Raw genomic sequence first — 18,443 nt, forward strand, 5'->3', positions numbered from 1 at the left:
TGGTTGAGAATCTGCCTGCCAATGCAGGGGACACGGGTTCGAGCCCTGGTCTGGCAGGATCCCACATGCCGTGGAGCAACTAGCCCCGTGAGCCACAACTACTGAGCCTGTGCGTCTGGAGCCTGTGCACCGCAACGAGAGGCCGGGATAGTGAAAGGCACGTGCACCGCGATGAAGAGTGGCCCCCGCTTGCCACAACTAGAGAAAGCCCTCGCACAGAAAAGAAGACACAACATAGCAAAAATAAATTAAAAAAAAGAAAAAGTTGTGAATCGCCTGAGCTCAGTGTTCCTCTACTGTAACACAAACTACCATGTGTGCTGACATTCATCATGGGCTCCTTATGTCACCCCTGAGGGACTTGAGAGCGCAGGGGACCAACATAAATTAACATGAAGCTCTGGTTACTTTTATAAAGTCCTTTGTCTCTGACCCAGGAGTCTCGAGTCTTCTGCCAGTGTTGCATGAAATTTTAATAGGCCAACTTGTTAGCTTGTAAACAGAGCAAAATCCCAGACCCTGCATAGTTCTTGCCAGTTTTAACTTGAGAGAACTACGGTTCTCTGGAAAAGATGAGCCCCAGTGGGTGGGGTTAAGAGATATGATTCCATGGGTTCCATAGTGAATGCTTTCACTCAAGTAGTGGGTAAGGGGGAGGGGATTATGGGCTGCCTACTGTCTACCTGTTAATGAACGTTTGGAGACTAAGTATGAGAGAGAGGTCATACAACCAAATGGTGTCTTGGTTGTTGCCCACTCACGCTGGGTGGGAGAAGGAAGAATGTGAACATGACAACAAGGCAGCGTGCCCCATGGCACAACCTGAGAAGAAACCGGCTGCAGCCACCAAGTCAAGGGGTCCCCAGAGCTGAAAGAAACGCTGTCAGCAAGGAAGAAATACAACTTTTTTATGTGGGATCTTAGTTCCTCGACCAGGGGTCAAACCCGCACCCCTTGCCCTTGGGAGCATGGAGTCTTAACCACTGGACCACCGGTGGCTGAAGAAATACAACTCTGAGTAGACCAAAAATACAAGCTTGTTGAGCACAAGTTGGGCAGCTGATCAAAACCAAAAGTAAACACAAAGTGTTGCTTCCTGGCATGGAGCCGTTCTCTCCCTCTACACTTAATACCTCCGGCACCCTCCACCCTGAAGTCATTTGTTGTACGGAAAAAGCCAAGTGTAACGGGGGAACTCTGGGGAAGAAAGTGACTCAAACTTTTATAGCTCTGTTAGATACAGGTGCCCAAGGGACCATGCTGCCCAGTCCCTGAGGGACGTGGCTACTGGGCACAGGGTGGCCCAAGGTACCCAGGACTGCAGGGCACTGGGGAGATGCAGTGGTCAGTGGAGGACAGAGAAAAAGATCCCTGGAGCCTGGGTGCTCTCCAGGTACTAGGAAGGGCACGGGGAGAAGCTGGCACCAACACTGAAATGCAGAGTCAAAAAAACCACCCCAAAAACAAAACCTCCCTGCCTGCCGCCCTCACCCTCTGCTCCTTCCTGAGCTACCCGTCAGGGAGATAACACCAACTCTTGGCAACTGTTAAAGCCCCTAATGTGAAAGTGTTAAACTTCTTGGTCCATGTTTCCATAGGGGGAAAAAGTGACTAAAAGTAACTGACAGGATTGGAGCAAATCTTGCAGTAAAGGAAAAAAGTGACCCTGTGGGTGGGTCCCAATGGCCCAATTCAATGTACTATTATCATGAAAATACATAACTGGCATCGAGGTGTTATGTGCTTGAACTTAAATGCTCATTAAGTGCCAGAGGAGATTCTCTCACGCGGGGTATTGCTACAAGTAGAGAAATGAGACAAGCTTCCGGCCAGCCACCACTATGCCCTGACCCATCCTAACCCATCCACAGGGTGGGACTGAGTGTGTGTGCCTCTGTGCTCTGATGCCTCAGATGTTCACTATACAGGTGATATATAGACGTTCTGTGGTTGACAGGTTAGAAGCCTGTCTCAATGGCCCTGACTGCGGTGTTATCTACCTCTACCAGTAGGGGTGACCGATAAACCTTAACAAAATTCAGAACACTGGTTGCCAAGGAAAGTTCCTTGATACCATTTGGAGAGATTCACAGCACTCATCCCTCTGGGAGTCAAACAAGCAAACGCTTTATCTCCTTGACCACCACAAGCCACCACCACAAAGGAGGCTCAACTCCTTGTTAAGCCTCTTATTTGGTACAGGAGGCAGGACACGATGCCATCAATGGCAGCTCTCAGTTAAGAACACTTACAAACACAGGAACCAGGACAACCTTGTTTCAATCTGACTGATCATATGCTTCTCTTAATGCCTGAGTGGCCTTGGACTTTGCCATGCATGGCAATTGAGGCTGAAACTACTGGGTAACACTACCTTTGTGACTTAATCAAATTTATATACCGGTGATTCAATTCAGGTTTAACAAGAAATCCTGATATACAGTGACCTGGGCCTACTGCGGTTATGTGCTTGTACGTGGGGAAAATGGGCCACAAAGATCTCCACTAGTGATGGGAGTTGCCTTTTGGCCCATCTATTGCCTCCTGTTATTTTTGGCAATGACACCAAAGACAGGTAAGACAGTCAAAGCTCCCTTGCGTGGTTCATAATGGATAACAAATTGGTCTTAGGCTACATTCTGGCTAATAAGAAGGCCTACTGGCCCTCCCTTGGAACTTACATTTGACTACATTCAAGGCCCTTGGGAACATGAGTGAGGTCAGTACTGCAGCCTGGCTTCACCCTGCTGCTTGGGGTCTGCTTTAGTAGCCTTGATTTAGTTGGTATGTGAGACCAACTGAATAGATTTGGTACTGACTAAGCAACCTGTTTGCCAGATTAATCAGAGTAGCCGACAGAGTGGCATACTCACATGAAAATTCAAGTCTGGCCAAGAATGTATCAGGTTGAAGAGTGAATTTCTGGAGAAGGCTACCCACTATGGCTCTGAGTGACACTGCAGACTTCCTCAGGACGCCAGGACTATCTTTACCCAGCCCATGTCTCAGGCTTGTGTTTACACTGAGCAGCCTTGAGGCATAAGGTAACAACTGCCCTTGGACAAAGGACGGGATTGTTTCTGCTTACTGTAAAAGCAGTGGCTACCCCAAGTGCTCTTCTTCCGTAACACAACACACTACGTGTGCAGGCTGCCATCTGTGTTGCTTTCGTGGGACGTAGAGAACTGGGGAACTGATGCAAAGCAACCCGAAGCTCTGGCTACTGCTTTTCCTGTGAATAATAAAAGCCCTTTGCCTCTGATCCAAGCATCTTGTGTATTCTGTAGCATCCCATGAAACAGCAACAGGCTAACCTGTTAAATTATAAGTAGGGTGAACGGCAGTCCCACTACTGGGCATATACCCTGAGAAAACCATAATTCCAAAAGAGTCATGAACCACAATGTTCACTGCAGCTCTATTTACTGTAGCCAGGACATGGAAGCAACCTAAGTGTCCATCGACGGATGAATGGATAAAGAAGATGTGGCACATACATACAATGGAATATTACTCAGCCATAAAAAGAAACAAAATTGAGTTATTCGTAGTGAGGTGCATGGACCTGGAGTCTGTCATACAGAGTGAAGTAAGTCAGAAAAACAAATACAGTATGCTATCACATATATATGGAATCTAGAAAAAAAAAAAAGGTTGTAACGAACCTAGGGGCAGGACAGGAATAAAGACACAAAGGTAGAGAACGGACTTGAGGACATGGGGAGGGGGAAGGGTAAGCTGGGACAAAGTGAGAGAGGAGCATTGACATATACACTACCAAATGTAAAATAGATAGCTAGTGGGAAACAGCCGCACAGCACAGGGAGATCAGCTCGGTGCTTTGTGACCACCTAGAGGGGTGGGATAAAGAGGGTGGGAGGGAGATGCAAGTGGGAGGGGATATGGGGATATATGTATACGTATAACTGATTCACTTTCTTATACAGCAGAAACTAGCACAACAATGTAAAGCAATTATACTCCAATAAAATGTTAAAAAAAGAGACATGTCCAGCTACAGAATAAAAATATAGAAACAGAGAACAAAATTGTAAGTAGGGTGAAATCTCCGACTCTGTACAGTTATTGACACACATCAATTATTTTCTCTTGGTAAAAGCTGGCATTTTAGAAACTGTAACTTGGCTACTAGAAAATTTATTATTAGCACGACATATTACCAAAGATTATTTTCCAAAGACTTAGCCAATAACACTACAAAAATAAAAAGCCCTCTGATTCCTGCGAATTTATCTGCGTTTGTTCAAGTCCAGTGATAATTTCACTGTCTGTCTGAAGAACTAACAGTACTAAATCCAAAGCTCGGCGCCATGCCTCAATCTTTGGTGTAACAATGTCATAAACTCTTGGAATCTGTTCCAGTTTATCTGAAATGTCTGAATTTAAAATCCCACTATTTAGTTTACTATATTCATTCAAGACGTAAGATGAAGGAGAGCCAGAGTCTGTAGCATTTTGTAGATGATGTTGAATGAATGTGCCGGCTTCAAATTCTGATGAGTAACTGGCAGTGTTATACAGGAGAGTTGAAAGGTATCTGCGCCATCCATTTGCCAGGAGTTTAAGCACAGTCGGTCTGTACTGTGTCACAGATGAGGCCAGCCAAGAGGAAGTATTATGAAGCCATCCTGAACAGCCTTGGTTTCCTTTATTCACAGACTGCTCCGCAAGAATCTGAAGATGGCTAAGACACAAAAATTCAACTGCGCCACCCCCAAGGAAGACCTTTTGCTCTTTTAGAGCATGATACAGACGATAGGCACACGTCCAGAAGGTATCTTCTTTGGTTTGCACCTGGGCAGTGACCGGACTAGTCAGCACTACTGTAACCAAATTAATTCCTTCTGTTCTTAACATGATTGCCATTCTGTTGATCTCATCTGCAGCATCAGAGGGAATGCTTCTCCAGATGGTCACACAGACCCCACCGCCCACGCAGTTTTCGTTCACTTGTGTAATGTAGGTCACCTGCACTGCTCCTGAAGCCTCTGCAAAAGCCTGCATTACATGGCCATTCACTGATCCAATTACCAACCTCTTGCTGTCTGTGCATTTTTCAATTAAGCGTTCAGACACATTTCCTTGTGCCAGGACAAGGTTCACATTGAACTTGATTAATACCTGTAACACATGATCTGTCCACAGTTCTTCTGAGCCATCTCGTTGAACCTTCAAGCTTTCTGATACTGTTTTAATACTTGCAGACTTATTAAATCCCAGGTGGCGATAATTCTCTGTGAGATCACCTTCAACAAGAACAACCCGAATAGGCTGATTCTGCAATTCCTTGATCAGAGCAGTACTAGATATTGATACAACAGTGATATATCCTGGACAGACACAAGAAAAAGTTTCAGGGAAGCCCGGTAAGCAGCAAGTGAAGATTCTTGAAATGTCAAAAAGAAATGGCACTGTACAGCTGCCTTGTTGCATACCTGCGTTCTGATATTGTAGCCGTACTGCTTCGTCTACTAACTTCATGCTGCTGAGACCTCCGTGACTCAAGCCCACCTCCAACTCCACCAAATCATCACATCTGTAAGTCTTGGGAGTAGCTGCACTAAGTTGTTCTAGAACTCCATCTGGTTTGCTTATCCATTGATTATTACCTGTCCTACTAAAATGTCTACTGTGGGTTAGTACTGACGTTCTGCAGCGGGTGTCTGCAAGCAGACTGTTTTTCAGAGTTTGAGGAGTTTGTGATGTGTTTTCATCTGCTTCAACCTTATCCTGAGACCTAACGAGTTGAGGTGATTTAACAGGTCTCCCAGAAAGACTGTAAATGGCCAATGACTGAGAGGCAACATCTCTGAGATCACGCTCTTTCTGTATCAAACCAGTACCTGAAGGGATTTGGAGAAAAGGGTATACGCCGACACTAAATGTTTCAGGTCCAGAAAATGTCTTTGTGTTAACCATACGGTCAAATACATTGTACTGGATAGGTACTTGAAGGGAAACTACCTCTTCAATGCATGAATTCAAGCCTTCTGACATTACAGACACTATTAATGACATGGGGACACCCAAATGAAGACATTCTTCAGCAGCACTGCTCCATGCACCCACAAGAAACAAAAGAGTGCTGGTTCCAGTTCTGTAAGTGTTACTTTGTGCTTGAACTGCTTCTCTGAGAAGCTGTCCCACTGCACTGGTTAAATCCAAACTTTCAAGAAGCCTTACTGTTGAACTGATTAACACACTTTCACGACACTCTTCATCTATAATAAATTTGGATGATTTTACTGGGCCTAGGAAAGTTCTTCCTGTTTCTGCAAACGATGAAAGCTGCTGAAGTCCCACGTGCCTTCTTTTGTTTATGACCCTGCAAGCCATCACCATGAATCATCACCTGCAAATAAAATTAAAACTTGGAACTTCGTTCAGTGCAATTCATGGTAATAAAAGAAAAGCAAGATACAGTCCCTGCCTTCGAGGAGTTTCTGATATATGTAGTTTCCATTAAATATGGTCAGTGCAATGATACAGCATTAAAATTTGAAAAAATAATTAGCAAGTTGAAGGAGGTAGTAGTAAATGCACATATACGTGACAAAAACACAGTGTACTTGGGTAATACAAGTAATTTAGTTTCACGGGAATATAAAGCAAGTAGTGGGGAATAGTAGGACATGAAGCGTTAGAAGAGGAAAGGGGCTGGATCGTGAAGGGCAGTATGCGCCACGTCAAACCTGACCCTACTTATAACGGGAAACATGGAAGTGTTTTAAGGGGGGGAGAAGAAGAAACAGCTTGATGTAGTGTCTGAAAGCATGTACTCTGAATCTAGAAGTCTGGGCTGGAACTTGTCTCTACTGTTTACTAACTGTGTAGCCTTCAGCAAGTTTCTTAACTTCTTTACCCTGTTTTCACGTCTGAAAAATGAGGACAGTAACAGAATCTACTTCATAGGGTTCTTACCAGGAGTAAATGAGTACACTGCTTAGAGCAGCGTCTGGCACATAGTGCTTTATGAGTACTTGCAATAACAATAATACATTTATAATATAAAACTGAATAATATTAAAAATAAAATTAAGTAATATTAAAATTATTATTTATTATTAGTGTTTTGGATATATTACCACTCTGATAACAGTGTAGAGAACTGATTGGATGAGTGCCAGACAGAAGGCAGAGCGGCCATGGTTATCTAGATGAGAAATGTGGAAGAGGGATGGAGGTAAAGGATGGATTTAGCTATTGATTAGAATATAAAGGGGGGAAAAGTACTGTTTAAAAGGAAGTTCGAGGGCTTCCCTGGTGGCACAGTGGTTAAGAACCCGCCTGCCAACGCAGGGGACGCGGGTTCGAGCCCTGGTCCAGGAAGATCCCACATGCCACGGAGCAACTAAGCCTGTGCACCACAAACACTGAAGCCCACGCGCCTACAGCCCGTGCTCCACAACAAGAGATGCCACCGCAATGCGAAGCCCGCGCACTGCAACGAAGAGTAGCCCCCGCTCGCTGCAATTAGAGAAAGCCCGCACGCAGCAATGAAGATGCAACGCAGCCAAGAATAAATAAATAAATAAATTTAAATTAAAAAAAAGGAAGTTTGAGAGCAATTAGACTTTTTCCAGGTAATATTTCAGAATTCACATCTAAAATTAATAGGAAGAAGTTATAAGACAAAAACTTCAGCCCAATAGAAAGAACTTTTTAACGAAGCACCCTCTAATTGAAAAGCTATCTGTAATAAAATAACCTGTCTTGTGAGGTATGGGCTCTTAAAGCACTACAGCTAAAACTGTAGATAACATACACTTCTTTTCCAACTCTAAGACTTTATAATTCTTCAAGTACATATATATACATATTTTAATATTTTAAAAAAATATATATATTTGGCTGCGTTAGGTCTTAGTTGTGGCATGCGGGATCTTCGTTGCAGCAGGCGGGATCTAGTTCCCTGACCAGGCATCGAACCCGGGCGCCCTGCATTGGAAGCGCGGAGTCTTAGCCACCGGACACCAGGGAAGTCCCGCAAGCATACTTTTTACCACAACCTTTTAAATCCAAAATATCAAAAAGCAAACAACTCTCGGAGTTTTTGCTTTTCTTCTAATGCTGGCCACAGCACTGGTAAATTTGTTCCTATAATGCCTAGAAGTCATCCTTGATTCTGAAGAGCTCCACAGTTCCAGATACACCTTAGGATCAGCAGGAAGCCACAGCACCTGTTGCTCAAGAGTAGCTTCCTAGAGCCTTTCAAGGACTAAGGAGAAAACCCAGTACAGCCTAAGAAAACATATAACAAATTGAACTCAGCTTCAAAACCTCTTTTGTGAAACTTTCAGTTCTGTAAAATAAAAATAAAACTCTTGATATACTCAGGTATATCCCTGGACAGCATCAAATTATACCCTAGACTCCAACAATGCTGAGACCCATCCTGTCTTACAGCTCTCTTATCTTACCATATTTTTGCTGTCCTCCATCCCATATTATCAATTCTCTACTTACCCAGTTTAAGTTCCCATTTGCGGATTATAATCACTCTCTTGTACATAGACTCTCAAATTCCTTGTCTCTCTTTTGGTTCATCTTACCTTGCAAAGCCACTAATCTTGATGAAATCCAACTCTGTCTACTCCATGTTTACCCTGGGGCGGCCGAAAATAAACAGAAAAACACACACAACCACACTGACTGGTGGCATTTTAAGTTCATGACTCCACACTGCAAGTGGCCCTTAATACTGCCTGGCAATCTATTTTGTTAGTCCTTTTGTCTTTTTTTTAATGGTTATTGGGTTCTATTTTTAAAAGTTTCATCTACCCCTGAGTACAAAGGACATTCCATATTTCTTCTAAAAGCTTTATGGTTTTAGTCTTTTTTAAAAATTGAGGTAAAGTTCATATAACATAACCATTTTAGGGGATACAATTCAGTGGCACTTCGAACATTCACGGTGTTGTACAACCACTACCTTTATCTAGTTCCAAAATATTTCCATCACCCCGAAAGAAAACTCTGTAGCCATTAAGCAGTCCCTCCCTGTATGTCTCCCCCCCAGCCCCTGGCAACCACCAAGCTGCTTTCTTGTCTCTGTGGATTTACCTATTCTGGATATTTCATAGAATCATGTAATATGGGACCCTTTGTGTCTGGTTTCTTTCACTTAGCATAATGTTTTTAAAAAAATTTTTATTGGAGTATCGCTGCTTTACAATGTTGTGTTAGTTTCTGCTGTACAGCAAAGTGAATCAGCTATATGTGTACATAAATCCCCTTTTTTGGATTGCCTTCCCATTTAGGTCACCACAGAGCACTGAGTAGAGTTCCCTGTGCTGTACAGTAGGTTCTCATTAGTTGTCTATTTTATACATAGTATCAATAGTGTATATATGTCAATCCCAATCTCCCAATTCATTCCAACCCCCTCAGTTAGCATAATGTTTTTGAGGTTCATCCACATTGTAGTATGTGTATTTTATTCCTTTTTATGTATGTATGTAGGTAGCTATCATTTTGTTTATGGACATTTGGATTGCTTCTACTTTTGTTATTTTTAATTAATTAGTTAATTAATTTATGGCTGTGTTGGGTCTCTGTTGCTGTGCGTGGGCTTTCTCTAGTTGCAGAGATTGGGAGCTACTCTTTTTTTTTTTTTTTTGCGGTACGCGGGTCTCTCACTGTTGTGGCCTCTCCCCCCGCGGAGCACAGGCTCCGGACACGCAGGCTCAGCGGCCATGGCTCACGGGTCTAGCCGCTCCGCGGCATGTGGGATCTTCCCGGACCGGGGCACGAACCCGTGTCCCCTGCATTGGCAGGCAGACTCTCAACCACTGCGCCACCAGGGAAGCTCTAACAGCTTTATATAATTATGCAAATCTCCCCCTTTCAACGAGGCCTATCCTGAGCATCCTATTTAACACTGCAAACTCCTCTTTTCCCTTTACATTCTGGATTCCCTTTATTCGCTCTAATTTCTCTTTTCCCACAACATTATCACCTTATAAAATAGTACATACTCTACTTATTTATTTACTATTTATTGACTATGTCCCTCTGTTGGAATATAATTCCCAGAAGGGCAGTTTTAGTCACTGACGTATCCCATATACTGATAACACTGTCTGACACAATGCAAGTACTCAATAAATATTTGACAATGTGGTTTTCACCACATTTATTATCTTACCTTTAAGTACAGAACTGAAATAAGACTAAACAGATGCCATTGTCAGTATTCCTCCACCATAAATTTAAGGTTCTACCACCTCTGGAGTCGACATGATTGCTATTTGGCACTGCCTTGGTTGAGGCCCTTTAATTGCTTCCAAAACGGTTCCTCCTTCACATGGTTGTCAGAATTATCTTTGAAAAGCACAAACCTAATCGGATCACTCCACTGCCTAAAACAACTATTCATCTTAGAAAATAAAGTCTTTACCTAGGTAAAGGTGTCCCATAATCTGACTTCAATCTAATTTATAAGGCTCATCTTCCACCTTTCCTTATAAACCCAATGATCTAGTCACACTACAACATACATTTACTTTCATTTCCGCACATACTATACTCTGATTTGAATATCCTACACTTTCTTCACCTTGGCATATCTTTCATGACCCAAGGCAAATGCCACATTTTTGATACAGCCTCCTCCAATGCCTCAAGGAGAAGTAGCACCTCCTTCCTGGGCTGCCAAAGTCCTGTCTACACACATCTACTAAAGCACTTAGCACCCTGAATTAAAAATACTGTTTTTATGTCTGTGCCTATCTCCCCCGCTACTCTGTGGGTTCCTTGCTTTCATTCATCTTTATACTCTACACTCAGTTCCTTTCAAACTCACCCAATACATGGCATAGTACATGATATGTAGAAAGCATTAAATAAATTTAGTAGATTTAAGAGTGATAATAGGTTTAACATTTTTCCAGATTAATATTATTAATGTTCTATAGTAAAATTAGATTACTAACAGCTATTTTTCAAGACTGAGTACTTCCTACCTAAGACCTAGAAACTGCAATCTGAGCCTATAATTGAAAAATCATTTTCACTAGAAGTTAATGTCCCAAATAGAAAAGCCTAAATCACAGAATGATGTAAAAGCAGGTGAACACACTACGCAGCCTTTTAGTTGCCATAAGATCAAACTTGATCCAGGAGAGCCTAAAAATTAGAATTGTTTCTACATATTTGGTCATTATTCATTTCTGGTCTCAGAAAACCCTTTAATATTAGTAGTAAAGAAGAGGTATATGTCCTTGAAACTAATCAACAGCAACTTTCTCAGTGAGATTAATGGCCTGAAAAATCAATATACTATAATTAAGTGACTGAATATTTTACCTAATTCATGAACCATCTTGAATTTGCATCATTTAAATTTCCACTAGGGTAACTTTACACAGAAAAATCACTTCTAATATTAGAATAACTTTACCTATTTTCCAGAATCCTAATGAGGTTTTGTTTTTTGGGTTTTTTTTAGATCAATTATTACAATGCTTGGGTGTCTGCCTGGTATATAATGTGAGCAAGAAAGGATGGTTTTGGAAAATGTGCCATGTTTCAACTAACTGAAGTAGGAAAAGTGACTTGGGAGACTACTTCAAGAACGTACTTTGCACATTTTTCTTTCCTTACCTTCAAGGAGTTAAGTGGGAGAAAGGGAAAAACCTAGGCAAAACTTAATGTTCTTCCTGAATCCACTGTTGGAGAATCCTGTATGATTTTTAGAAAATAAAGGCACTGCAGGAGGCATAAAAAAGAGCCCTGATGTGTAAGCGATTAAGCGTTAGAAGTTTTAAGAGACTATCACCTCTTCATTCCTACTACCTCAGTCCTTCCCCTTCACCCTTTAGCTGGTCCCGGACCAGATTCAGAACTGGGCGGAACCAGCAAGTCTGGCCCTTTGGCCAAGAAATTGCTTTGATTTACAGCAGTTATATGGCATCTGAATCTCGACAGTTACTCAGTCAAGTGGATTTTCAGGCTACCTACGTCGGACTCAGTGCGGATCTATGCTGGACATATTTGGAAAACCGGCCAAATCTTGGGATTCAACCAACTGAACGGCTGTGGGTGAGAATGTCGGGGGCGTGGAAAAGTCTGATGATGATTATGGGTGGGTCCAAAGTCCAACCCCGCAAATAAACGCTACAACACTGGTAAAAGCTCTTTCCTATGCAGGGAGTCTTCATGTGCATCCTAAGACCCGCACTGCCCCCGTGCCCACACCACACCCCTCCTGTAAAGAAATGCTGCCTAGGGCTTCGCTGGTGGCGCAGTGGTTGAGAATCCGCCTGCCGATGCAGGGGACACGGGTTCGTGCCCCGGTCCGGGAAGATACCACATGCCGCGGGGCGGCTGCGCCCGTGAGCCATGGCCGCTGAGCCTGCGCGTCGGGAGCCTGTGCTCCGCCACGGGAGAACCCACAACAGTGAGAGGCCCGCGTACCGCAAAAAAAAAAAAAAAAAAAAGGAAAAGAAAAAGAAATTCTGCCTACCAGGCCAGAATCGCTGTGAACTAAGGAGGAGGGAAGTCGCTAAAGGCCAAGCCCCAGGCACTGTGGAGGCTGAGGGATGCCTAGCGGCGCAAGGTAAGGGCAGTCCCCTCCGCCTCTGGTAATCCGGCCGGTAAACCGAAGCTGGACCAATTCACCAGACCCACCAGGCTCATCCCTTCCCCCGGCCCCAAGAGCTTAGAAAAGCAAACAATATATCCCCACATCTCCGTCAAAGACTTAGCAGTTGGTAGAAGCACCTCGCTACGAACCTCGCTCTTTTCTCCATCCCTACAGGAGGCTTCCGTTCCCCGAAGTTCTGCCTGGCACTGTGACGCCAAAACGTCCGGGGAAAGAACCTTCCCTTCCGGTTCGCATTTTGCGCAAGTGCGCCGCGGGCGCAGCTGGGCTAACGGACAGTCCTGATTGCTAAGAAACCCTACGGAAAGTTCTGCTTAATGGTAGCCTGGGAAAGGCATAGCGTTACGCTATTGGTAGAGAATAGAGAGTGGGGGATGGCCTCAAGGACCTTCTTTTCTGACCATTGGGTGGCATGACTGTCAATCAGTGGGGACAAGCCTGTGTGGGCGGGGCCGCAGAGAGGTCGGCGAGAGCGGCCTTAGCAACGGCTAGCAGGCTGTGAAGACTACAGTCGGGCTGTGCGGCGGGCGGGTGAAGCGAGGAGTTCCCGGTTGAGGGCGCCGGTCGGGGACATGGCGAGTGCGAAGCTGCAACCACTTACTGGGGCTGGGCTGGGGCTGAAGTTTCTCCCCGGAACAAGGAAGGAATTTAGTTTATGAAATGTATTATTCTCCTCCTTTCATGATCCTCGACTGTCATTAGTAACCCCTCCCTTCGTCGCCGAATGGAAGCGCACTGTCCATAACTCTAGAGACAGAAGAGCAGTTCTCCAGTTCATTTTTTCCCCTCCTCAACCCCAGTAACCGCTACTACCAACGGTGTTGGAGACAGAAACCACTCTCTAGCCAGAAATGAGTTGAATACAGAGAATAAGATGCTTTAAAACCGTTGGAGGGCCTGGGCCTCTAGGAAAGACATCCAGAACTCTGAAAAAACTGGCCGGGGGAGCTACAAACTCTGCCACTGGAACTGTTGAAGATGAGTGTATCTGCAGGCCAGGGATCAAGAATCTGATGCTGCCACAACCAGTCTTCAGATATGTGAAGCTGGCGTCTGGATCACGGGTCGTGGAGTCTCTGCCACCACTGCTTCTTAACCCAGAGCTGGAGACAAGATACTGAAATGAGGCTGCAGAAGAATCCCAGGAGTAACTCTGGGACCTTGCCAGCAGAACATGGCAAGTAGCAGGAAGATGACCTCCATCTTCCCCAGATACGGATAATTGGTCCAACATTTATTCTTCTCCAGGTCCCTGGAGTAATTTTTCACCTGGAAAATGTATTTTTTCATTTCTCAGTCTCTGCAACATAGAAAAGTATGTGAGAAGGTGGGAAAAGAAATGATGTTCCAATCAACCATGTCTCACAAAATAAATTTTATTATGAGACATACAGGCAGAGATAAGAGTAAATATGCCTTAAACACTGCTGCTCAGATATACCAAGTAAGGGACTTCCCTGGTGGCACAGTGGTTAAGAATCTGCCTGCCAATTCAGGGGACACACGTTCGAGCCCTGCTCGGGGAAGACCCCACATGCCGTGGAGCAACTAAGCCCGTGTGCCACAACTACTGAGTCTGTGCTCTAGAGCCCGTGAGCCACAACTACTGAGCCCACGTGCCTATAGCCCGTGCTCCACAGCAAGAGAAGCCACTGCAATGAGAAGCCTGCGCACCACAACGAAGAGTAGCCCCCGCTCACTACGACTAGAGAAAGCCTGCGTACAGCGACAAAGATCCAATGCAACCAAAAATAAAATAAAATAAAATAAAGATACACCAAGTAAGGCCAATTGTTTTCTGACATAACATCTACTATTCTAGCATGTCTTCTTTGCCTCTTCTCCGTATCAAAAGTCACTAATTTGATGGAAAAACCTAAGATGTAAAAAAGAACCATGCTTTCCAGCAAGATATGAATAACTAAAATCACAAATGTTAGCAAAGGGAAAGGGGGAAATTCTTGAAGTTCATTATATGATAGGGAATAGGATACTTGAATATGTTTATTATATTTAATTAGTTCATCATTAAATCTTCTGCTTCTGGTACTTTTTCCAGTTACACAGTTTATCTTTTACCCACATGTGTATTTATTACAGGCATCCAACTGTCGCACAAGTTCAGGCCAATGGAAGAAAAGAGCAGCAGAAATTGAATGAAACCAAAAAGCAAGAAATTAAAGAGGACTTTGATTTATTCGATGTTGTTGGGTGTGGAACCAGAAATGTGAAAGAATTGAACGTTCTGAAATTACTTATAGTTCCAAAACATTTGAAAAACTATCATTGCTTTGTTGCAATATTTAAATCTTTCTTTAACAGTAGCCTTCTGAAAGCTTGATATAAAATCTCTTCAGTGCAGACACCTACCCCTGCAGTGTATGTACATGCCTGGCCTGCATCAACAAAACAGTATCTTGTTAAGCATTTTATTATTGTTTTATGAATCAGTAGGCCAAAGCCCATCGTGTGACAGTGACATCCTATGGCATGGTAGGATTGGAACCTAAGGCTGCTGACCTGACTTTCTAGGTTTAAGCCTAGTCCATAGTGAAAAAGAGAGAACCTAGTAATTAATAGGTAGTTTAAGAGCTAGGAATGAGATTGTGGCCTATTATAATTTATTTGCTTTCTATTTCAGATTACAATGTGGGCCTTAGGATTTGAACCAAAGAAAGAAGAAATTTTAAAAATGATAGCTGAAATTGACAAAGAAGGAATCGGCACCATTAGTTTTGAAGATTTTTTGGCCATAATGAGTGTAAAAATGGTATAGTAGTGATTTTGTTTTTCAATGAAATACAAGCAGTAGCCTACAATTTTTGGCTGAAGGAATCAGAGGAAGAATTGGAACTAGGTCTTTAAAGATGGGTAGGATTTAGATAGATAGGAATAACAAGATTAAAGATGTTTTCAGGGTAGTAATGAAGACTGTCCAGTGTGGAGAAGAGGTTTTTTGTTAGGAAATAATAAGGATATATGGCTGGATAGAGAGAACAGGGCCAGCATTTTTAAGCCTTGAAATCAGCAAACAATTTATTGAGTGCCTGTTTTTGTCAGGCAGTATCCTAGGGAGCATTGAATGAGACAACCTCCCTGTTCTCTTGGAGCTTATATTTTTGAAATGGATCTCAGTTAGTGAGGTTAATACAAGATAGATTCTCTTTATCACCCTGTGGCTCTTCCACTTAAATAAACCCTGAGTTTCAATACCTTGAGGGCAGATGTGAATGCATTGGAATCATTGTTAAAAGTCAGGGCAGTAAATAGAGCTCAGCTACCTGCTGTGTTGCTGTTCTAGACCTCAAAGACCTATACATCCAGACTAATCAAATAAATAAATGAAAGACTAATGACATTTAGTTGTTTCTGTTTTTAAGAGTGAAAAAGATGAAAAAGAAGAAATATTGAAGGCTTTCAAATTATTTGGTGATGATAATACAGGAAGTATATCACTAAACAATATCAAGGGGGTTGCTAAGGAACTAGGGGAAAATTTGACAGATGACGAACTTCAGATAAATTTTACTTATTTGTATAATTATAATTTCACATATAACTTATATACAATTATAATTTATTATAATTCATAGTTATATTCTTTAGTTGTATTAGTAAATACATTTAAAATAAAATTTGGTTTTGAGTAGGTATTTGAATGTTCATTTATATCATTATTCCTTTTTAATAGATTTCACATATCCTATTTACATGTCATTTTACAGGAAGTGCTTGATGAAGCTGATCATGACGGGGATGGAGAAATAAATGAGGAAGAATTTTTGAGAATGATGCGAAAGACCACTCTTTATTAATACTGTTTTTTGTTCCTTCTGGCAAGTTGTTAACAAGTTTGTATTTAAGTTCCATAATATCTGTATGTATTCATTTTCAGTGTTTAGTTTATGTACACAAACTGGTCTTTTGATATCTAGTCCATGTGAGAAGTTACATGTTTCTACCAATATGTTGTTAAATCTGTAGCATCAAGAAACAAAGGAAATGTAGTGACTTCCTTGAACCATGAATCTGAGAACAGTATTAATTCCAAGTGCTATTTTTAGAGCCCCAGGGTCCAAAGACTTAGATTTTTTTTTTTTTAATTTAAGGAAATCAGCCCCACATCAAATGAATTTGACAAGCAAGCCATTACTTTCCCTGTTACTTTCCTTTTGTGCAACTCTAAAAATGATGAACATTTGCTTTTTAACCAATTATTCAGACACGTAAAGCCTTAAATAAAACTATCTGGCAACTTCATTATTTGCTAATTTTCTTCTTATAAAGAAATTCAAAGCAGCACTTAATATCATCCAGATTTCCCCATACGTTTGACCCTATAAGTTAGCATTTATTTAATACCTGTGTCCTAGGACAGGTGCTAGGGGTTTTACATATATTATCTCAGTTACTATTTAGAAGCAGTAGTATTAGCTCCATCTTACTACATATGAGAAAACTAAAGTTCAGAGAATTTAAATTTTAAGTTTGCTGATTTGCCCATAGATGATAAAATATGGATTCTAAATCTTATAACCTCACTCTTCATTATGTTGCTTCCCTGTGGATAAAAACTCTCAGGATAATTGTGTGTATTTTCTAACATATAATTCTATGACCGTCTTGTAATTTAATTTTATTTGTTTTTTATGAAAGAGCCAAACTATGGGGAGTCTTTTGACCCCTGCTGGGCTGCACAAGAATGGGCCTTGGGCCTGAAACACTTCCTTACCAAGAGATGGAATCCTTACAGCTTACACTGGACTTGTCACCTTGTCTGTAATTACCTTTCCCTATTTCAGACTCAATGTGTACTACTTTGTTCTGCTTAAGTACATGTGTCATATGGCACCTGGCCAACCCCAGTGCCTATCTGTCCCCTTTGGGGAGAGGACGGGGTTCTTCTGTTGTACAAGAAGGGTGTGTGTTGGCCAATTGCCCAGTGTCGGCTTCTGGGAGGGACCTGCTGGCTATAGGAAACTGACACTCACTACTGAAGCTGATCTTTCTGTCTTTTCTCTATTCTAGTAAAGCACTGTTCCAGCCAGTACTTAACTGCACTGTGTTTTCCTTAGCAACTCTGATACCAAGATGCAGTGGGCAGAAGTGCTTCAGGCTTCTGCTCCTGATAATAGGTAACAGATGCCACTTGCTGGACAAAACTCTTCCTAAAATCAAGTACATGGTAATGGTCTTTGGAGCAAGAAAGGCTGGTAGAAAATGTTCCTTTAATTGCCCCACCTAATTTATTTTCAGCTCAGCTGAAATGAAGACTAAAGTTTTTTGTTTTGTCAACACAAGAGAGGTTTTTATTTGATTTAAGCTAGGTTGGCATATGCTAATGAATGTTCTTAAGTGCTTCACAGTATTTTTAATTCCTAATTATGTAGCATTTCCTCTAGACTAAAGAACAATATACCTACTAAACATGCTTCATATGTGAAAATTATGGCCTTTAAGTTGTTAAAAGATTTATATTTTTAAGTGGGTAATACACTTAAAAATACACATGAACAAGTTCAAAGAGTTCTAAATAAGTCTTCTTACCATTCAGCCCCAGGTCTCCTCAGAGATAATTATTTTTACCAGTTTCTAATGGATCATTGCAGAGGGTGCATATACCTATGCACATGAATAAAGAATAGATTTTTTTCCCACAAATGATAGCATACTACATACATTGTATATATTAATTTTTTCACTTAATATATTTTAGAGATAGTTCCAGAGCAATGCAAATAAAATGACTCATTCTAATGGCTATATAATATCCCATTGTAAAGATTATATTTTATTTAAGAGTCTTCTATTGGTGGAC

The 18,443-nt window shown here is 42.0% G+C and overlaps 2 protein-coding genes across 2 annotated transcripts; one reads left to right on the plus strand and one right to left on the minus strand.

Annotated features, from left to right (window-relative positions):
- Positions 1 to 4,142: 4,142 nt before the first annotated feature.
- Positions 4,143 to 16,156, minus strand: BBS12 (Bardet-Biedl syndrome 12). The gene is made up of 2 exons (XM_022596249.2): positions 12,757 to 16,156; positions 4,143 to 6,373 (listed from the first exon to the last, which is right to left on the minus strand). Exon 2 carries the CDS (start codon positions 6,361 to 6,363, stop codon positions 4,216 to 4,218), a length of 2,148 nt encoding a protein of 715 aa, XP_022451957.1. The 5' UTR covers positions 6,364 to 6,373; positions 12,757 to 16,156; the 3' UTR covers positions 4,143 to 4,215.
- LOC111186076 (uncharacterized) lies at positions 11,758 to 17,206 on the plus strand. Its single transcript, XM_089911239.1, is given in 7 exon segments — positions 11,758 to 12,106; positions 12,723 to 12,871; positions 14,645 to 14,772; positions 14,774 to 14,867; positions 15,267 to 15,395; positions 16,006 to 16,137; positions 16,345 to 17,206. Coding segments are annotated over 7 exon segments (1,077 nt in total). The 3' UTR covers positions 16,441 to 17,206.
- Positions 17,207 to 18,443: the final 1,237 nt, after the last annotated feature.

This window comes from Delphinapterus leucas, chromosome 5, assembly GCF_059928025.1.
Source record: "Delphinapterus leucas isolate spDelLeu-1000000601 "Yukka" chromosome 5, BTC_Dleu_Yukka2, whole genome shotgun sequence".
NCBI lineage: Eukaryota > Metazoa > Chordata > Mammalia > Artiodactyla > Monodontidae > Delphinapterus > Delphinapterus leucas.

Bases quoted from the DNA above. Each gene is read 5' to 3' on its own strand.
- BBS12 (XM_022596249.2), bottom strand. From the start codon at position 6,363: ATGGTGATGGCTTGCAGGGTCATAAACAAAAGAAGGCACGTGGGACTT.